Source organism: Stegostoma tigrinum, chromosome 8, assembly GCF_030684315.1.
Source record: "Stegostoma tigrinum isolate sSteTig4 chromosome 8, sSteTig4.hap1, whole genome shotgun sequence".
NCBI lineage: Eukaryota > Metazoa > Chordata > Chondrichthyes > Orectolobiformes > Stegostomatidae > Stegostoma > Stegostoma tigrinum.
Window position 1 is genome coordinate 58699945 of NC_081361.1, and position 22980 is coordinate 58722924.

At 40.0% G+C, this 22980-nt stretch overlaps 1 protein-coding gene across 4 annotated transcripts in view; it reads left to right on the plus strand.

Moving 5' to 3' along the window:
• The window catches only part of patj (PATJ crumbs cell polarity complex component), a 347670-nt gene that overhangs the window by 12069 nt on the left and 312621 nt on the right, over positions 1 to 22980 (plus strand). For all 4 annotated transcript variants that reach the window (XM_059647917.1, XM_059647916.1, XM_059647919.1 and 1 more), the window contains exons 6-9: positions 9549 to 9747; positions 11032 to 11160; positions 15728 to 15934; positions 20967 to 21066. In XM_059647917.1, the coding sequence (XP_059503900.1) occupies positions 9549 to 9747; positions 11032 to 11160; positions 15728 to 15934; positions 20967 to 21066 (635 nt within the window). The remainder of the gene's footprint in view (positions 1 to 9548; positions 9748 to 11031; positions 11161 to 15727; positions 15935 to 20966; positions 21067 to 22980) is intronic.

The following is a 22980-nucleotide window of genomic DNA, read 5'->3' on the forward strand; positions in this document are numbered from 1 at the left end:
AGCCTTGTTGTCTTTGTGCTTTAGATTCACTTCAGATTTTATTACTCTTCTTCACAAATTAGGAGAACAAGTTCACTGAAAAAGGTGAAAGAGAAAGATTGATGAAGCTAGCTTTTGGTGGAGTCCTTGATTTCTTCTGTCCCCATTTCGCTGTTCTCATAGGATCTGTGATAAACTTCAGCCTGACCAATCAGAGATTAACTCTGATTTGTTTTTTCTTCACAGATGCTGTCACACCAGCTGAGTTTTTCCAGCAACTTCTGCTTTTGCTCTTTTTGTATTGTTTCATATGGATCGGTTAAGTTCATTTTTATTTTCCAAACTGGAAACAACTCCATATATGATCAATCATCTTTTGAGTTGGTGTCCATGTTGCTCATTTTCAGTCAATAGCCCAAAGAATAAAATGATGTAGCCCCATTCTTCTGCCTGTTTAAGCTGAGCAGATCAACCTGTGGAAGCTATAAAGCTAAATGACTCACATCCCAAACATTAGAGGCAGCATGTGATAGACAGGGTTAAATGATTCCATAACCACTGGATCAGATCTAAGTGCTATAGTTCTGTCATATCCAGCTGTGAATATGGTGAATATTTAACAACTACCAGAAAGAAGAGCTCAAAAAACGCCTATTTGCAATAATGGGAGAGCCCAACACATGATTTTTCATTTGATTTGATTTATTATTGTCACATGTACCAAGGTACAGTGAAAAGTATTGTTTTGTGTACGGTCCAGGCAAATTATACCTTACATAAGTACGAAAGGGTAATAGAAGAGAATTCTGAATATAGTGTTAGAGCTATAGAGAAGGTGCAGAGGAAGATCAATTTTAGTGAATGAGAGGTCTATTCAAAAGTCAGATAACAGTGGGGAAGAAACTATTCTTGAATCTATTGACACATGTTTTCCAACTCTTGTATCTTCTGCCTGTTGGAAGAAGGCGAAAGAGTGGATAAGCAGGGTGGGAGGGATCTTTGATTATATTGGTTGCTTGCTCGAGGCAGTGTGAGGTAAAGGTAGACACAAGGAATGGAAAACTGGTTTGCATGATGGACTGGGCTGTGTTCTCAACTCTCTAATCTCTTGCGCCCTTGGTAATAACGGGTGCCATAACAGGAAGCATTCGCAATAATCTTCAGCCAGAAGTGCTGAGTGGATGATCCATCTTGGTTTCTTACTGAGGTCCTTAGCTTCAGCGACGTCAAACTTTAGCCAATGTGATTCACTCTAGATGATACCAAAACACGACTGAAGGCATGGATACTGCAATGTCTAAGCCGCAATGAGATTCCAGCACCAGTAACAAAGACTTGTCATGCAGAATTAGCTGTAGATGTAGCCAATCTGTTCCATTAAAGCCACAATACTGGCATCTATCTGGCGATGTGGCAAATTGCCCAGGAATATCCTGTCCACATAAGGCACGTCAAATCCTGTTTGGCCAATTACTGTCTCATTGGCTCATTCTCAATTGTCAATAAAGTTGTGGTAGGGATCACTAACAGCACTATCAATCCATATCTCCTCAGCAATGAGCAACAAGGGGATCTCTCCAATGGTTGCTGTCACACCGAGCACATAGGTTGTTATTGGAGGTAAATAGTGTCCATCCTAAAATGTTTCCGTTGGTGGGAGAGACTGGGACCTGAGGGCACAGCCTTAGAGTAAAGGGAAGGCCTTTTTAGAGTGGAGGTAAGGAGAAACTTCTTCAGCCAGAGAGCGGTGAATCTATGGAATTCACTACCACAGAAGGGTGAGGAGGCCAGCTCATTGACTATATTTAAAAGGAAGATTGTTAGGTTCTTGATTGCCAAGGGAATCAAAGGTTACAGGGAGAAAGCAGGAGAATGGGGTTGAGGAACTTATCGGCCTTGATTGAATGGCAGAGCAGACCCGATGGGCTGAATGGCCTAATTTCTGCTTGTATGTTTTATGGTCTTAGAGCACTGCAAGAGCCCATCACAGTAGTGTCAATTTCACAGCCTTTATTTGCTTCATCGATGAGCTATTTTCTGACAAAATGTCAGAAAGAAGATGTTCAAGCTGATTGCACAGTGTTCAGAGTATATATAACTCCTCAGATACTGAAGCAGCCTCTGTTCATTGCAACAAAACTTGGACGTTATCTGGGCTTGGGCTGATAAGTAGCAAATAATATTTGTGTCAGATCATCTCCAAAAAGCAGCAACCTAATCATTGCCTCTTGACATTCAGTGTCATTGTATTTGCAGAATCCTCACTAATGACATCCTGGGGTAAATATTGACCAAAAACTCAACTGCATCAGCCATATAGTTAATACGGATACAAGAGCAGGTTATGGAGGTAGGGATCCTATGGTCAGAAACTCTTCTCCTAATTCCTGAAAGCCTGTTGACCATCTAGAAACTACAATTCAGGAGTGTGATAAGATACTTCGCACTTGCAGTGAGTGCCTCAACAATACTCATGATTCCGAGCACCATTTTAGACCAAGCAGCCTGTTTGACACTTTATCCTCCATTTTAAATGTTTAAGCTTGCTGACACCGATGCATAATGGCAGCAGTACGTGTCACCTACAAAAATGACTTTAAGTTACTAACAGTTGTCAAACATTTGGATATTAATCAAGATATAAATTCTGATTCCCTGCAACGATTTAGCCTTGACAAAGTCAAAGAAATTACAAATTTATTATATGCTGTGGAAATTCAGTGCACATAATGGAATTACTGGCTTTATTCTCTTGATCTAAATTCATCACAATGCAGCAGTTTAGGGTTGCTAATTCATGAAAGCACCTTTTTTAATGAAATGATTTATGACCTTGACATGACAGTCAGCCATTAAAGTGCAGAAAAGGAACAATGAAACTGAACAATGGATTATCTACAACAGCTAATGAATTAATCTGAAAAATACATGTGACCATTTAAGTAGAGAAGATGACCATTTAGCCCTTTGAGCCACACCATTCAATAAGACCAATCTGTTTGTGCTCCGATTTCCAGATTCCTGTCTACTCTGATAGCCCTAGACTCCTTTGCCTGGCAAAAAAATCTATCCGCCTCTGTCTTGAAAATATTCAGCACCCTTGCCTCCACCACGTCTGAGACAGAATTCGAGGGCTCACGAAACTCAGCAAGAAAACATTTCTCCTTATCTCTCTCCTGAAAGGGCAACCCTTAATTTTAAAACATCACCCCCTAATTCTGGACTGATTGACAAAATGGAATAAGTTTTCTGCATCACGATCTTGGACACTTCAGTCATCACCTGTCCATTCTTCTAAGCTCCAGTGGGAGCAATCCCAGCCTTTCCAAACTTTCCTTCATACGACAACCTACTTATTCCAGGTACCAATCTGGTAAACCTTCTCTGAACCCTCCAATGTATTTACATTCTTGTGAATAAGGAGAGCAAAACTGCACACAGTGTTCAAGATGTGATCTCACCAAGCCCAGTATGAGCATTACATCATTACTTCATGTTCAGTTCCTCTCAGAATAAAGGATAGCATTCCATTAGCCTTCTTGGTTACATGCTGCATGTTTACATGTAAACTAACTTCTTGTGGCTCGTACACCAGAAAATCTGAATCCCTGAGCACATCAGAATTCTACAGTTTTTCATTATATAATACACTTTCTGTTGTTGATTTGTCCTGCTTAAGTGAACAACTTCAAATTTCCTGACATTATACTCCATCTGCTAGCTTTTTGCTCACTCAGTCGACTATCTATACCCGTCTGCAACTTCCTTATTTCTTCTTCACGATATACTTTGCCGCTCATGTTCCCATTGTCCGTTGGCATGCCTTCATTCCAACCACTCCCATCTGATGTACATTTTAAAATGTTGAAGCACGTGCACAGACCCATGGGGGCTTCCACTTCTCACATACCACTGTTATAAAGAGGAGGTCGACCTCACTTCTGGGAACCAAACCGAAATCGCAAAGAGGAGCACTTCTGCCGATGATCTGTAAAAGGAGTGTGAAAAGTGCACAGCAACTTCTAGTGGTGAAATGAAATAAACCCTTGACACTCAGTTTACAGTCAATGAGTAACAATTTATTTGTCTAACTCCAGCAGTGAACAAATGAACAAAATTAGTAACAAACTGAATAGACCCCATCTAACTACTAACTATTCCCATGTAAAACAAGATTCTAATGGTATGCTGTTCCAACAAATACAAGTTCCCCATAGAGTGTGGAAATAGAATTTAGTCTTTCAAAATTACAGCCAGGTTACGGCTTCTGGAATGTCCTATCAGGAACGCCTTTTCCTTCAATTCTTCAGTCAGGAATATTAAATAGTTGTGCTGTTGATTCTTTTGATTTTGATGGTACTTTCTCAAATCTTCGAAGAGACTGCGAGAGCCAGTGGTTCTGTCTTGTGAACTGAGGACTGTTGACTCTGGTGGATAGCAGTTAGCTCTTTTATCTTTGTCCAACTGCCCTCTTCTTTTCTACCCTCAATGACATATCAATTTCATATAATAAGATTGGTCCTAAGTTGTCAAAATTATCAGATTTAAATTTAATTGGTTTTTGGTATCTAAATGCCTGGTTCAAATTGATTGGCTTTTTCAAAAACCAGCCGTCTCATTCTCAAAACAAAACTGCTTGGCCTGCTGACTATATGGCTTTTTGATAGAAATGTTTCAATTCAGGTGCTCTCTGTGGACTTGCAAACCTTCAAGCTGCTGCTCACAGACATCCATTTTACGTTTCTAAGTGTAGGAAAAGCACATAATCTTTTAAAGCAACCACACAATGCTTCCCCCTTAACATTTCACAAACACCAAATTCTAAGTTCCTGCCTTCCAATTCACAAGCACTCTACCCAACGTCACAACAAATGATTCATGCTTGCTTTTTTTGTTTTTGGCCAGCCAGCTAATTTTCTGTCTTTTTTTTGGCAATAACCTTCTATGTGGTACCTTACAATATACATTCTAAAAGTCCAAGTGCAATATGTGTACCGGCTGTGTTCATCCACAGCGTATGTTTTTTCAAAAACCTCCAATAAATTGATTAATCATCACTATTCCTTTTTAAAACATGCTGATTGTTCCTGATTACTTTGAGATTTTTAAGTGCACAGCTACGGTCTCTTCAGTTATCAATTCTAATACTTTTCCCCTGACAAACATCAAATACCCTATCTTACAGTTTCCTATTTTCTGCCTCCCGTCTTGAAGAGAGACATTATATTTGCTGCTTGCTTTTAAAATTCCACCATCTGCAGTGGTGCGATTTGGTCCGATATACCTTGTGTATTAACCAGGCTGCTGGCATACCAGTCCAGTGACATTATCATCATATCCTTGACTTCCCCTAAATCTGGGTCTCTGATATAAAAATTATTGGAGATCAACTGGAATGATTCAAGAACAATTCCCAGAATTATGCAAGGTCAGTCTGATGGCATTGTATTTTTTTAATCTCAGTTCTTATGTTGATCTCTGAATAGTTGCTTCCGTAGTATATCTGTACCAGCCTTGTCAACAAGATCTGTTTTGAGATGGCATGAATTTTTTGAGGTAATGCTCAGAAACTTAGAATTAGAAATACCCATTTTAGAATTTTCAAGAGGCAGTGTATGTGCAAATTGAAACTTGTTAATTCTGACATTCTCAGAAAGACAAAGTTGACCGAAGATAATTAGTTCTTAAAGCTTTTCACTGGGACTTTGGGTCTAATTTTTGGGTCTGTAGTGTAATAATTGCTACAGATTAATTGTAATGATTAGTCAACAACTCTCAGATTCAGTGAATGCCCATTACCATGATACGTGTACTTTTCCTTTCCTGCACAATTCCTATGTAGGCAGTTCCGCTTGCTTGTTGTTTTTTATTTCTGACTTTAACTTTGCGTTTTCTCGCTCTAATGCACCCCTCCTTTCCTCCTCTTTTTATCTGCATATATTTGACTCCAATTAACCAATGTCTTTTCTGTTTTAATGGATTTTTCTTTCTTTATCCATTCTTTCATTGTTTAAGGAGACTAGGGCGTGATTTTCTTCTGATTCCAGTATCCCTGTGCAATCATTGTTTTGCTGATGTGGCAATTTGCAGCATTAGTGATCTCAAAAATGAGATTGAAAAGTTCCAGTAGTGTTCTTTTACCTTAAAATACAAACTTACTCTAATTCCTGACCTAGCCTTCGGGTGCCTTTAACTCATGTCTTTGGAAGCTGTTAATACACTGTAAAAAATAGCCCATCATCTGTCATTAGAATTCATGCAGAGTACAAAGGGAATGCTAGTGCGTTCAGAAGAATATTACACTTTGTGGTGATTCAGAGTGGGCCATATTATTTGCATGAGTCGTACGATTCCTTTATTCCCTGGAGTCAGAGTTATGCATCATGGAAACAAGCTCATTGGCCCAACTTATCTGTGCCGATCAGACTTCCCAATCTGACTTCGTCCCAACTACTGACATTTTACCCATGTCCCTCGGAACCCTTCCAATTCATATATTCATCCAGATGCCTGCTAAATATTGTAATTGTACCCACCTCCACTGCTTCCTCAGCAGCTTATTCCAGACATGCAACACCCTCTGCATGAAAAAGTTATCCCTCAGCTCCTTTCTAAATCTTTCTACTCTCACCTTAAACCTGTGTCCTCTAGTTTTGGACTCACTCGCCCTAGGAAAAAGACCCTGGCTATTCAACCTTTCGATGCTCCTCATGCTTTTGTAAACCTCTATAAGTTTACCCTTCCCCCTTTCATACTCCAGGGAAAATAGCCCCAGCCTATTTAGCATCTCCCTATAGCTCAAACCCTCCAACCCTGTCACTATCCTTGTAAATTTTTTCTGAACCCTTTCGAGTTTTGCAATATCCTTCCTATGGCAGGAAGACTAGAATTGAATGCAGTATTCCAAAGTGGCCTAACCAATGTCCTGTCCAGCTACAACATGACCTTCCAACTCTTTAGCCAATGCACCGACCAACGAAGGCAAGCATGCCAAGCACCTTGTCTGCCTCCAACTCCACTTTCAAGTATCTATGCACCTGCACTCCTTGGCCTCTTTCTTCGGCAACACACCCCAGGGCCCTGCCTCTGACTGTATAAGTCCTGCCCTGATTTGCCTTTGCAAAATGCAGCACCTCGCATTGATCTAATTAAACTCCATCTACCACTCCTTGGCCCATTGGTCCATCTGATCAAGGTCCCATTCTACTCTGAGGTAACCTTGTTCACTACCAATTTTGGTTTCGTCTGCAAACTTACTCACCATACCTCCTGTATTCACATCCAAATTATTTATTTAAATGACAAGGAGCAGTGGACCCAGCATTGATCCTTGTGGCATACCACTTATCACAGGCCTCCAGCCTGAAAAACAGTCCTCTCCTACCACCCTCTGTCTGTTACTTCCAAGCCAATTTTATATCTAATTAGCTAGATCCCCCAGGATTCCATGTGACCCAGCCTTGCTAATCAGACTATCCTGCAGAACCATGTTGAATGTCTTGCTGAGGTCCATATGGACAGTGTCTACCACTCTGCCCCCATCATTCTTACTTGTCATTTCTTCAAAAAACTGAATCAGGTTAGTTGGACATGATTTCTCACTCACAAAGCCATGTTGACTATCCCGATTCAGTCCTTGCCTGTTACTCAGAATCCCTTCTAATAACCTGCTCGCCAGTCCATAATTCCCTTACATTTCCTTAGCACATTGTTTAAATAATGGCAACACATTGGCCAACTTCTAGTCTTCTGGCTCGTCACCTATGATTACCAATAACACGATTATCTCAGCAAGGGGCGCACCAATATCTTCCCTAGCTTCTCAAAAAGTTCAGGGATACACCTGATCAGGTCTTAGCGGTTTGTACACCTTAATGCATTTTAAGAAGTCCAGCACCTTTTCTTCTGTGACATGGACTCTTTAAAAGATATCACTGTTCATTTCCATAATTTGTCTAGCTTCCAAATCCTTCTCCACAGAAGCTACTGATGTGAAATCCTCCTTTGGTACCTCACCCATCTCCTGTGGTTCCACATGCAGGTGACTTTGTTGATCTTTAAGGGACCCTATATTCTTCCCTAGTTAGTCTTTTGCCCTTAAAGTATTTGTAGAATCTCTTTGGATTCTCCTCAACCCTATTTGCCAATGATATCACATGTCCCCTTTTTGTCCTCCTGATTTCCCTCTCAAGTATACTCCTACTGCCCTTAAACTCCTTTCGGAATTCATTTGATCCCAGCTGTCTATACCTGACACATGCCACATTTTTCTTGAGCAGAGCCTCAATTTCTCAAGTTATCCAGCATTCCCTACCACTAGTAGCCTTGCCCCTCGTGCTAATGGGAACATAGTGTCTCTGAACTCTTGTTTCATTTTTGAAGGCTTCCCACTTTCCAATCATCCCTTTACCTATGAATAAACTGTTCCATTCAACTTTTGATCATTCTTGTCTAACACCATCAAAATCAACTGTACTCCAACTTAGAACTTTAACTTGTAGTTCAATCCTTTTCCGTAACGATTTTAAAATTAAAAGCATTATGATCACTGGCCCCAAAATGTTCCCCCACTGACAAAAATAGTTTTTGTTCCTCAAATATAAAGTTATTCTCTGCCTCTACATAATAGAGCTTGCGTTTATTCACTTTACCTGACTGAGAATCTTATTTTCTGAAATAAAATCTCACCTACATAACCTCTTCCTCCTTCTGCCACTTCCCCTGTTTGGATGATTCACATGTTCTGACATTTAGATTTCCATTACATTAATGGGAGGAGGGCTTTTGTGCGACATTGTAGTTTCCTTACCTCTGAGCCCGGAGGCCTGAATGTATGAACCTCTGCTCCCAGAGGTGTGAAGTAGCATCTGTGAACAAGTTGATTGGAAAATATCTACGTGATAAGAGATGCTGGCAAAGTTTGTTTTCTTTAGCCTATGATTAAGTGTCCACATCTCTCCTCAGCTTCATCCTCTCCTCAACAATATAACTCTCTCAGAACTTTGCATTTCTCTAACCAGGGCCACTTCCGCGCTCCCCACCTTTACATCCCTTCCCCGTTTGGCGAAAATGCCTTCAGTTGTATAGATTTGAAGCTTAGGAATTCCATCACTAAACTCTTTGTCTCTCCATCATTAATACTGTCCACTCAAACAAAATAAGTCGTCATGTCTTCTAATTGGGCTCAATTTCATTTTTTCTGGCATTGCATTCCAATATAGCACCTTTCAAAGATTTTACTACTTGAGTTGCTCTTACAGGAATGCTGAGTTGTTGTTTAGTGTTTTGCTCCCAGGACTAATGAATGTCTTTTACACTTTAACTTTGCTCATCTTTTACAAGTAGCTTTAAATGTCAATTGAGGCTGGGATTCACATTTACAACTCTTTGGTGCTACCAGGCAGCCTCATGAATTTAAATTCTGAAATCCTCCAAATTATGTATAGTCACGATTAAATACTTTCCTTGCTGGAAATAAAAGATTGAAGTGCTGCTTTTTAATAGCCAACAATGTTCATACTTTCTGCTCAAGTTGCTAATTAAAATTTTTTTTTGGGTTTTGTGAAAAGGGATGGCAGGTTGCAAGAGCAAGACCAGATATTGGCCTTGAATCATATGCCATTAGATGAGAACATTTCCCATCAAGAAGCCATTGCACTGCTTCAGAAGACTCAAGGATCTGTGCACTTAGTGGTTGCCAGAGGATCCCTTAAAAGGAGATCTGCCAATTCAGCAGAAATACCGGACTTGAGCATTGCTTCACAATTGGTAAGTTCTGCTTTGCTTTCGGGTTGCGCTGCTTTAAAATTGTTCAAGGTTTCATCTTTTATCACCTTTTCAGACAGACTGTTTGAAGGACTCTTGACCCTTTGATAGAGAAGTAAATGCCTTATCTCTATTTAAAATGGGTGACCTGATTTTTTTTAATCATTGACCCAGGTTCTAGATTCTTCCATGAGGGAAGCATCATCTCCACCTCTGCTATTTCAAGACTGCTTATGATTTTACTTCTTGCAATAAAATCACGCCTTATTCCTCTAAACTGCAGCAATACAAGCAGAGCTTGTCCAACCTTCCTCATAAGACCACCCTCTCGTTCTGGGTATTCTTCTGGTTAATTTTCACTGAATTACCTCCAATGTATTCACTTAACATCATTCCTTAAATAAGATGACCAATGTTGTGCACGGTATTACAAGTGCTGTCTTACCAGTGCCCTGTATGACTGAAGCATAACCTCCCTACTTTTGCATTTATGGTCGGAACTCTGCTGTAAGGAACTTTACTCCTGTATCCCCACTGCCTCTCTGCCAACTACAAGTCTGAGCCAAGAGTCCAAGCCATACCTGGATGGACATGGATTCAAAACACTCGAGAATCTCACTATCTAGGACAAAACAGCTTATTTGATTAGCACCCCATGCACCACCTTCAACGTTCACTCCCCTCTACCACCAACGAACAGCGGAGTCACATGTATATCATCTACAAGTTGCACAGCGGTAACTCATGAAGGCTCCTTTGATAGCAGCTTTCAAATCTGTGACTACTGTGAACTAGGAGAAGGGTAGCAGATGCATGGAAACACCACAATCTGCACCTTGCCTGCCGAGACACACACCATCCTGACTTGTCTCTCCTTTGCTGGTCATTTATCATTGTTCGCTCAATGTGCTAGAACTACCTTCCCGACAGTACTCTGGATGTCTCTACTTCCCAAAGCTTGCAATGGGTCAAGAAGGCAGCTCGCCAACACCACCTTGAGGGCACTTAATGATGAAAATTAAACGCTCGCTGAGTTAGTGATATCCACATTCCATGAACAAAAATACAAAAGATGTAGTTTTGAACAGAAACATTTTAATTACAGTTTCTATTTATGTACGTTAATGTTTTGAGCAGTAGAAGCCACAACACAATTACCATGCTATTCAAAAGTGTTCATGAGTTCTTGCTGAACTTTGGTCATCTGTGGTTGGATTGATTTTGGTGAATAAAAAGCTGTTTTGTATTGCTGTAAAATAAATTATTTCTGTTTTCCATCTATTTCAGATTAATTGGCAGCATGTCGAAGAAATTGAATTGGTCAGTGATGGGTCAGGCTTAGGATTTGGAATTGTAGGAGGAAAGCCAACAGGAGTAATTGTGAAAACAGTTGTACCTGGAGGATTAGCTGACCGGGTAAGTTATTCTCATTTGAGTTATCACAGAGTGGAAAGCCTGTTGTCCATGTTTTTCAATTATGCTTAAAAATGATATTCAATTATTTTCCTCAGGAAAAAATACATTTCACAGATAGCACAGACTTTTAGGCCTGTCAAGTTTGTACAGGTTGTCTAAGCATTTTGCTGTACTACCAAATTATACCCTTTTCCCCATAACCCTGGATACTAACTATTTAAATAATCATGTAATGGACTCCTGAATGCTCAGTTGAACCTCCCTGCAAACTATTTATTTGATCCCCTCACCGCTAGCTGTACGAAAAGCTTTTCCTCGCGTCCCATTTTTTTTGCTTTGTAAAACACATTAAATCTATACCCCTATTTCTTGATCCTTCCCCGAACGGGATCAATTTCTCCTCATCTAATCTGTCCAGGCCAGCCATCATTTTGCAAGTGTTTAACAAATCTCCTCTAGGCCTTTTCTCCAAGGAAAAGAGTCCCACATTCACCTCACAACATATTGTCGCTGATGTGCTGGTGGGGGAGAGAGTGAATACTGAAGGTGGTGAATGGGATGCCAGTCAAGTAGGCAGCTTTGTCTTGGACAGTGTGAAGATTCTGAAGTGTTTTCTGTCCATGTGCATCCAGGTATGGCTCGAACCTTGATAGATAGACAATGGGGAGAGAGTAAGTAAATTCCATGTGGCAGAATTCCTAGCTTAAATGCAAAGTCGGGATGTTATCCTCATATTTAAAGTTGCTCATCCGTGGAGCTATTCTTGTAAATCTCTTTTGCATACTGTCCAATGAATTAACATTTTTCTAACGTGTGGTGTCCAGAACTGTGTATAATATTCCAGCTGAGGTCTAACTAGTGATTGTATAAATTCAGCGTCGTGTCTTTGCTCTTGTACTCTGTGCCTCAGTTAATGAAGCCTAAAATTGTCTATGCCTCAGCAATAGTTTTTTCTACCTGTTTTGCTATATTTCGCAACTTATATGCTGATATTCCCAGGTCCCTCTGCTCCTACTCATTTTTTTGGAATAGTACCCTTTGTTGCATACTGCCTCTCCAAGTTCTTTTTGATCAAAATGTATCATCTCTCATGTCTTCATGTTGAACTTCATCCACATATACACTGACTTCACCAATTCCTCCTCCTCACAGTTTACAATTCTTCCAAGTTTTGTGATATCCGCAAAGTTTGAAATTATCCCCTGCACTCCAAGATCCAAGTCACCTGTATATACACCTGGGAAAAACAAGAGTCCCAATGCTGACTTGTAGAGAATACTGCTGCGACTTTCTGCTAGCTTGAAAAATACCCACTCACCATCACACTCTGTGACGAATTCCTCAGTCAGTCTTGTATCTATGCTTCTACTAAAAGAATGAAGCTACTTGATTCAATGGTTTAAACAAACTTTTCCTACAGAATCATCAAACAAACTAAACTTCAAATATTATCTTCGCTAAATCCAGAATCATCATGAGTTAGATATGAATGAACAGGTGAGTTGAGATTAATTACAAACTACAAATGACATATCCACAGGTACAATCTTCCACAGAAATGGCACACATCTCCTGAACTTCCTCAACTCAGTCTTGTTGATGAAGATCCACGAAAGTTATCATCTTGTATTGGAAATTGATGCAGCAATTGTGTGTTCTTTGCTTCTAGATCTAGTCTCTGCCCTTCTGGGCATCTCCAGACTATTCCATTTCTTGATTTCCCCTTCTGGTTAGAATCTGTCTGAAAACTGACCCATTTGACAAACAACTTCCAATACAACAATATAAAGGTTATCTTTGGGGAGGTGGTAGTGCAGTGTTAATGTCTTTGGACAAGTAATCCAAAATCCCAGGCCAAAGGATCGTTGATTTGGGTCCAAATTGCACCATGGAAGATGGTGAAATTTGATCTCAATAAAATGTGAAATAAAATGCTGGTCTAATGATGACCACTGTCACATACCAGTCTGCGACCGATACCTGGTCTGACTTACATGTGACTGCAGACCAATTTGGTTGATGTTTAACTGTGAGTAAATTTTTTAAAAAAATTGTTTAAAGTATGAAATTCTCAGCATGTCTAAGACTTTGCAAACCCTCAGTCTGTCCAATGTACACAGTTTGTTACCGTTGTTTCCAAGCCATCATCATCTCAGTAAAACCATTTAGGTGCTGATCAATTAAACCAGGCTTACTTTCAGGCAGATTTCACCCGAATTGTAAAAACATAGTCACAAAATGTAATCTTATAAATTTCATGGTTATGATAAGCTGATATAACAGAAGTGTTTTGAAAATATAGTTATTGTCAGAGGTTTAATTTTACTTTCCCATTCATCTGGAATGAATTGTGTTGTGAGCTTTTGTGTGCAGAAAATTTGATTCTGAATTTTTTTTTCGAGCTTTTGTTACTTCTGTTTTGTACTTGACTACCAGGAGGTGTGTATGTGACTGTTCTTCCCTTGCTCTTTCCTATCACCTGGAGAAAATCCTCTTCCAACTGCCTCCACAAGATATATGGACATTAAATTGATATATAAGAACACATGAACTCTGCACCAGTATCTTTTATATCTGGATTTTTGAGGTCTATTTATCATCAGTTATTTTACCTTATTGAAATGTGAAATGGATCCACTTTCTGATTGTAACTTAATATTTCTACTAGGAAGTCAGTTTCATTTCAAAACAAAATCAACGTGGATGTCAGTTCATCACACTCTCTTGTTAGGTTTTGTACCAGGATGACTGGCCGACACGGTGGCTCAATGGTTAGCACTGCTCCTCGCAGTGCCACAGACCCAGGTTCAAATTCAATTCCAGCCTGAGGCGACTGCCTGTGTGGATTGCACATTCTCCTCGTATCTGCGGGTTTCCATCAGATGCTCCGGTTTCTTCCCACAGTCCAAAAATGTGCAAGCTAGGTAGATTGGCCATGCCAAATTTGTCCATAGTGTTCGGGGATGTATAGGTTAAGTGTATTAGCTATGGGAAATGCAGAGATAGGATAGGGGATGGGTCTGGGTGGGATACTTTCCAACAGGTCCATGTGGACTTGTTGGGCTGAATGTCCTGCTTCTATAATGATGGGATCCTATAGCCATTTAAATGACTTGACAGTGATTAAATATCTTGACTAAGTTAGTTTAGTACTTTTAATGACATATAATATAATATGATAAAGGCTATATGGATTGAGAAAATCCCAAGTTTGAACCCTTATTTTAAAGTATAACTTGCCACTTGAATAAGATCATAAGGTCATTAGAAATAAGAACAGGAGTAGACCATTTGACACATAGTCTGCTCTGGTTGTGGCCTGAACTCTACTTGCTTGCCTTCCAGTTCCCTACCACCATGCCACCGCTACCCCCGACCCCCCAGCCAGCCGACCCAAGTGTGATCCTTAGGGAGATAGTAAGAGCTGCCGAAGCAGGAGAATCTGAGATAACATGTTGTAGAGCTGGATGAACTCAGCAGGCCAAGCAGCATCAGAGGAGCAGGAAAGCTGACGTTTTGATCTCCTAAAATGTCAGCTTTCCTGCTCCTCTGATGTTTGGCCTGCTTGCTCATCCAGCTCTACACTTTGTTATCTCACGTATAATCCTTAACTTGTTTCTTGATCAAAAATGTGTCCAACTCAGCCTTTGACATTTTCAATGAGTCAGCATCCTCATTTCTCCATGTTAAGAGAATTCCAAAGGCCAACAACTCCCCTGAGAGAAAATTTAAGATCCGCATCATCTCTTTTTTTTCTGTTAGTCTGTTCCCCAGAGGCTTGGCCTAAATTGCTTAACTTTCCCTCATAAGGTTACACACCCTTTTGTCTCCCACAGCGAATCGCCCTTCTCTGAACTATTTCCAATGCAAGTTTATCTTTTCTTGGGTAAGGAGATCAATACTTTGTATAGTAGACCTGATGTGGCCTCACCAATTCTCTCTACAATTGTAACAAGACCTCCTTACTTTTGTACTCCACCTCCCTTGCCATTGGAGCCCATGTTTAATTGTCCTCCTAATTTTGTGCAGTACCCGCAATCTACCATTTATGGTTTGCATTCAAGGACTCCAGATTCATTTACTGTAGCATTCTGCAGTCTCTCTTCAGATTTTCATTTCTCCTCTCCAAAGATGGCATATTTATATTTTGTTAATCTTGCACACTTAAAACATCTAAAGTCTCTTTGTATTCTACTCAGAACTTTCATCTAACTAGATTTGTGTCTTCAGCACAAGTGACGACAATATATTCTGTTCCTTCATTCACATCATAAGTAATTAAGGCTGCAGCACTGATTCTCGTGGCGCTCCATTAGTTACAATGAAATGAATCATGTCTCCCAACTCTCTTTGCAGTTTGTTGGCCAATCCTTTATCTGCACTGATATACTGTCCCAACAGCATGAGCTCTTATCTTCTGTAGTAAACTTTTCTGAGGCATTTTATCTTTTGCCTTTTGGAAGTCAAATAAATTGCATTCACTGATTTCCCTTTGTCATTTCTCAATACTTATAAATTTCTGTTCATGTCTATTTGGAATTTGAATGGTTTATTCCGTGTTCCTTAGGATGGAAGGCTTAGGACTGGTGATCATATTCTCCAGATTGGAGGTATTGATGTCCAGGGAATGGGAAGTGAACAGATTGCCCAGGTGTTGAGAAATTGTGGTAACCGAGTCCAAATGGTGGTAGCAAGAGATGCATGTGAAGATCCTTCTTCCAAATCTTCTGCTGTTGTCCCCACTGCGATGCCTTCTGAAAACCATGCTAATGTTGTAAGTATGATTGAATCACAAATGTTTTTATACATTTCAGCTTTAAGTTGGAATTGTTTCTACCGAAGTGAAAATTGATCATGTAAAAATATTTTTGCTTTCTTTGCGGCTTCAAAAAGTGGAGAGGAAGTCTTTTTCACAAAACACATCCGAATGAAATAGAGATAGTAGGAACTGTCGATGCTGGAGAATCTGAGATAACACAGTGTGAAGCTGGATGAACACAGCAGGGCAAGCAGCATCAGAGGAGCAAGAAAGCTTGACATTTCGGGTCGGGACCCTTCTTCCGAAATGGGGGAGGGGAAGGGGATTCTGAAATAAATAGGGAGTCGGGGGGAGGCGGATAGAAGATGGAGAGGGGAAGTTGCGGTTTTTGAAAAAGGAGGACATCTGGTGTGTTCGGGAGCGGAATGCCTCATCTCGGGACCAGATGCGGCGGAGGCCAAGGAATTGGGAATAGGGGATGGCCTTTTTACAGGAAGGTGGGTGAGAGGAGGAATATTCTAGGTAGTTGTGGGAGTCGCTAGGCTTAAGATGGATGTCGGCTTCCAGGTGGATGCCAGAGATGGAGACAGAGAGGTCTAGGAAGGAGAGAGAGGTCTCAGAGATGGTCCAGGTAAACTTAAGGTTGGGGTGGAAGGTGTTGGTGAAGCTGCCTGCCTCTTTGTAGGGTACGTGGAACAATCCCTCTTCCAAAGCTACACTGGCCCTATCCCCCATCTCTTCCTCCGTCACATTGATGACTGTTTCAGCGCCGCCTCGTGTTCCCACGAGGAGCTCGAACAGTTCATCCACTTCAACAACACCTTCCACCCCAACCTTAAGTTTACCTGGACCATCTCTGATACCTGTCTCTCCTTCCTGGACCTCTCTGTCTCCATCTCTAGCATCCACCTGGAAGCCGACATCCATCTTAAGCCTAGCGACTCCCACAACTACCTAGAATATTCCTCCTCTCACCCACCTTCGTGTAAAAAGGCCATCTCCATTCCCAATTCCTTGGCCTCCGCCGCATCTGCTCCCGAGATGAGACACTCCGCTCCCGAACATCCCAGATGTCCTCCTTTTTCAAAAACTGCAACTTCCCCTCTCCATCTTCTATCCACCACCCCCCGACTCCCTATTTATTTCGGAACCCCCTTCCCCTCCCCCATTTCTGAAGAAGGGTCCCGACCCGAAACATCAAGCTTTCCTGCTCCTCTGATCCAAATGAAATAGATGTAGCTTTGCATTAGGGTTTGAGTTTGTATGTTTGAAGCTATTTCTGTGATTCTTCAAGATTTGTATTATTATTCAAGGTAGAGTTCTACTGGGAACTATTTTGGAAAAGTTGAGGGTTAAATTAATACCATACTTACATTGATCAATCTGCAGTGCATGCTATCAAAGATAATTGCACGACCAAAATTGCCCTTTTTTTATGACTTTCTTTGTCTCTGGTAGTTGCTTTATCTAGGTCAAGATCTGTGGGAATGTTTTGAGTGGATGTGATAAGACCATAGGACAGAACGAGGGGCAGAACGAGGCCATTTAGCCTATCAAGTCTGCTCCACCATCCCATAATGGCTGATATATTTCTCATTTCCATTCTTCTGCCTTGATCCCTTCATCAATCAAGAACCTAGCCATCTCTGTCTTAGATACCCTCAGATGACTTGGCCTACACAGTCTTGTGCCGCAATGAGTTCTGTGGATTAACCTCCCTCTAGCTACAGAAATACCTCCTCATCGCAGTTCTAAAGGGCTGTACCTTCTCTCTGAGGCTGTGCCTGGATCCTAGTTTCTCAAGTGTAAATATCTTCTCCATGTCCACTGCATCCAGGCCTCTTAGCATTCTGTACGTTTCAGTCAGATCTCCCCCTCTTCATCCTTTGAAACTGCATTGAGTACAGACCCAGAGTTCTCAACTGCTTCTTACATGACAAGCTTTTGTCTTTGATACTACATCATGTTCAGTTTCTTCTGATTAATTGTGTAATCTTTTGCACTTCACATAACTAAACTTCTTGGAGCATGATTTCCAAGTCGTGTATTCTATTATGTCTCAGGAACCCCTTCCAATGCCAGCGCTTTCTTTCTTAAATTCGGGGCCCACAATTGCTCACAATGTTCCAAATGCGGTCGAAGCACAGCATTATACAGCCTCGGCACTACTGTTTTCTCTTGTATTCTTGGCCTCTTGAAATGAGTGCAAACGTTGCATTTGCCTTCCTAACTGCCAACTGTACTTACATTTAAACCTTAAGAAAATCCTGAATGAGGATTCCTGTGTCCTTTTTGAACTTCATATTTTTGAAGCCTATCCCCAGATAGTCTATGCTTCTATTCTTCTTGGCAAAGAACATTACCTCACACTTTCCCTCATTGTATTCCATCTGCCAATTCTTTGCCCATTCCCTCAGCCTGTTCGAGCTCATCTGCAGCTTCCTCGACACTACCTATCTTTGTGTCATCTGCAAACCTATGAGTTGAATGTTTCCATTTAAGGCCAAGTTCTCTGACTTTTATAAGCTGACACAGTAGAGTATCATGGACAATTGAACTTCACATAGATGGCTCGAGATTGTCTGCCAGCTGCAATGGCTGGAGTTTAGAGGAAAGACTATTACTTTGAAATGCTGAAAAGGCATCAAAATCGGCAGATCTACAGTTATTATTGTTTGATTCTGAGTCTTATTCGTGTTGGTGGCATCATTTTTGTTTTCTGTATTTATCTTACACGTAGAGATAACATAACTTTTGATCTTCTCCAACTGGTGTTGGCTAGAGTTATGTAAAATCTTGTCATTCCAGTGTCACTTTTTCGGGCTATTTGTTGGGCTATGATGTTGCTCGAAGTTATAAGTTACCTTTTGATAGACAGAAATAAAAATGCAATCTCTACAGGAAATGTTAGAAATTGAACTTTTTAAGGATATATTTATAGGGAGGCACTTTATGTTGAAACTCATTCTCCTTCACCCTGACCTCCTTCACATTCAAATGAAATTTCTCTTTAAAAAATCTCCACTCATTCCTCAACACCACTCAAAAAAGTTAACTGCTAAGTTGCTGTTTTGGCGAGTGTACCGTCTTTCATGTTTGACTATAGAGTCGTCAAGAATATGTCATTGCTTATGAAGGGCTTTGGGACATTTGAGGATGTGATGCTGTTACACAAACATAGGCTTCTTTTCTCCCTTATGCTGTATAATGTTCTGTTCCTTCTCAATTGTATAATATTGTGCATTTCATATAACTAAATTTCTTGGAGCATGATTTGCAAGGAGTGTATTTGGAGGAAGGGATGCTATGCAGTCCTTAGCATTGGTCCCATTTTATGACAGATATAAACCTTAGGCCAGGATTTGCATGGTGAGATATGCAAGCAGCAAATCTGAATTCTGCCTTTTTATTCAGCTTTTGCGTAGGAGTTTGTGACCTGGGCATTAATTTTCATTTCTTTTGATTTTGTGTGGGATGCTTGTTTCACTCTTGACATGCACGTATCCACTAAGTTTGGCAAGTTTTCAGAGTGGTTCTGTGCATTTGGTTTGCAATGGATTTGGGCGTCCATGGTGGAAACTAAATGTTGTGATATTAATTGCAAGGATGGATCTTATCTCTTCTCCTTTACTGATGTCACTAGTTGGGGTAGGACTCAGCTGCAGAGTTAGACTGCCAGATGTGGTTTTGATCTATAACAGGATCTAGCTTTCTATTTTGTCCATGTTAAATGTGAGGACTAATAACAAAAAAAACGAAGTATTTAAAACCTAATTTTTAACCTTACTTTTTAATTTTCTAGAAATCTTGTGCCTATTATGATGGACAGGATAAAAATCAATTTCAAGATCCAAACTTTAAAACTAGAGCGAAAGGTTCTAAATTTCATATCTAGTTTAAACACATTATGTAATGTTAAATTGTTACAAGAATTAGTGTATCCTCGTGGAATCTTGGTAGGGGCTCCAATGAGAGAGAACTTCTGAAATTGTGTAGAAGATATGAATTAATGTAGCTGAAATAATCACATTGATTATCTGAACTAACTATTGCATCTGTTGAATTGTAGTTAGCTTTCTTCATTTATAGCCAGATAACTACATAACCTAATAGCGTCCATGTTTACAAAGAGGATAAAGGGAGAAATAGGGACACTTGGGACAGATAACAAGGGCTTAACACCACCACAAACCTAGACCAGTATAAAAGATGCAGGGACAAAATTTAAAAGAAGACTATGAGAACAGAGAGAGGGCGTGAAAACTTTTGGCAAGTATGATCTCAGCAAAAATCCAAGATACATGAAAAACAAATGGATTATGAAAGAAAGAGTTAAAGGCCATTTGAGTAACTGTTGTGTGGATACTGTGATTTGTGTTTTGGTTCTTTATGAATACTTAACTTTTGTTTTAACCAAATATGGTGGATGATACAGACTTTGCATTCGGGATGAGCAGTGTGAAATGATAGACGGAATTTACATAATGAGAGCCAAAGCCCTAAAGCATTTCATCTGTGAAAGTGGATAAATTCTTGTACTTGGAATGATGTGCGTCCTACGTTATTAAGAGAAACAAGAAGCAATGGGGATTTTGGTGGCCAATTTCTATTACAACAGTTGAGACAACTGACAACTTATTAAACTAAACAACAAGATCCTTTTTAAAACAAAAAAGTCAATTTGCCCACATTCTCAACATTGAGAGAGCCTTAAAAAAAAATTTCCAGGATTTCAATCCACGTCTTTGCAAAAAAATTAAACAATTCTTTATTGGGCTATGTCAATTCTGTGTACCAAAATTGTTAATAAAAAAAAAGTCTGTCCATTAGCATTTGAGATATTACCTACAGGCTAACACGTGAGCAAAAGCATTCCATTATTTTGTCATGGAGGTAAGACTTTTTTTGCTGTATAATTCTCCCAAACACAGCATTTGGAGGATAGTTTGATGAACAGTCTCTTTGTTTTAAACAATATATCTTAATGTTACATACAAGCTAAATTTTATATAAAAAATCATTCCTAAAATGTGTTTGATTTTTATAGATTGTTGAAAATGATTATGATATTGAAAATGTTGAACTCAAGAGAGATGGACAAAGCCTTGGCATTACAGTTGTTGGTTATGTTGGTGCATCCCATGGTGGTGAGTTAATAAATATTATTATGAAATAAGAAGGTGCTGAACTGTAAGTACAGGTGTTTTGTGGTCAATATACCACATAGCCGGTAGCAATTTTGTATAGGTTCTTCAGCAATCCAAAATGAATTCCTGCAGTCTCCTGACAAAGTTCATCTTTTTCTGGTTTAAACATTGCTTTGTTGTTTCCTTATATAAGTGGTTTACTTTGATTAAATAATTCCACACTAAAAGCAAATTGTATGGTAGCTTAATGCTAATGTTACTGTACAGAAAGCCCAGAGGCATAGATAACCACAGCAACTGGGGAATTTAAATTTGGTTCATTGCATAAGTGAGGAGCCAAAAGTCGTGTTATCAGATATGCTGCCAATGAAAATACCATGTTGCTACAATGTTTTCAATGAGTATTTGCAGCCAAGGAAACCATCTGATCTGGCCTGTGTGTGATTTTGGACCCGGAGCAGTTTTCTGATAGAAGACAGCCACTATTCTCTTGACGGCCATTAAGGATGGGCAATAAATGCTGGCTTTGCAAAATACATCCACATATTATGAATGAATTTTCCTAGATAGTACAGTTTGTGGGTATGGAAGGTGCTGTCCAAGAAACCTTGGTGAATTTCTGCAATGCATCTTCTAAATGGTACACACCACTGCCATTGTGCATCAGTGGTTGAAGGAGAAAATTTTTGAGGATATCGTACCATTCAAGTGGACAGTTTTGTCTCACATCTTGTCAAGCTTCTTGGCTGTTGCTGGAGCCGCAGTCATCCAGGAAAGTGGGGGTATTCCACCACATTCCTGACTTGCGCCTTGGAGATGGTGGGCAGAAATCGGGAAGTGAGGCAACTTTGGCAATGCCAACTAATTAGGCTCAGACTGAATGACTTTTGGGCCATTTCAAAGGGCACTTAAAACCAACCATATCACTATTAGCCTGGAACCACATGGAGGGTTAACTAAGAAAGAATGGTAATTTTTTTTTTCTTAAACAGCATTTGTGGGCCATTGAGTTTCAGGGATTCTGGGACAATTAAATGATCGTAGTCTCAGGAATGACAATGAGACCAAGTTCTAATTACAGATTTTATGAATTGAATTTGATTTCAGACAGCTGCTACTGTATGATTTGAACCTGCCCTCCCTGCAAAGTGAACATTAGCCTGGGTCTCTGTATTGCAAGCCCAGTGTCACCAACACACACCACCATTTTTCCCGAGAAGGAAAACAGGAGTGTTGGTGTCTTGTCTACCATTTATCCATTAACCAGCACCAAACATAACAGGCAATTAATTTAGTTGCTGTGTGTGGAAGCTTGCTGTGGGAATATTGGGTATTGTGCTTCCTCAAGACGATGATTATATTTCAAAATGCTTCATTGGCTGCATGTGCTGAGGTTGTGAAAAGTGCTGGAGAAATGCATGCCATTTCCTTTGTTTATGAATTGTACTGTATCACTCAAACTATCCCAAACTTAGCAGAAACTAATGATTAAAGTTTCCCAAAGGGAGTAGACATTTGTTCAAGGTGGAGCTGGTGAAGTTAGGGATCTCTTGGACCTCTGCCTTTTGCAGAGCAGATAGAGCTGCAACAACACAAAACAGCTAAAGCTTGTTGGGATCCTTTTACCAGTTAAAGATCCAAGAGGTTAGATTAGTGCTCTTGATGTTTACACAACAAAATCTTCTTGACCAAAAACTTGGAACATGGTGAGAATCTGTACAGAAGTGAATGCTGCTCATTAATTTTGTTCGACACTTTGGAAAGCACTTTGAATGCCTGAATGGAAGTGCAGAGATGCCATCAGTTTGAAAAGAACTTCAGTTTCTAGTGTTGGGCCATATTTGTTTCAGCTGTACCATCCTGTGGATGGTAAATTCTTTATATTTAATTAGTTTTTAATGATAGTATCATGGT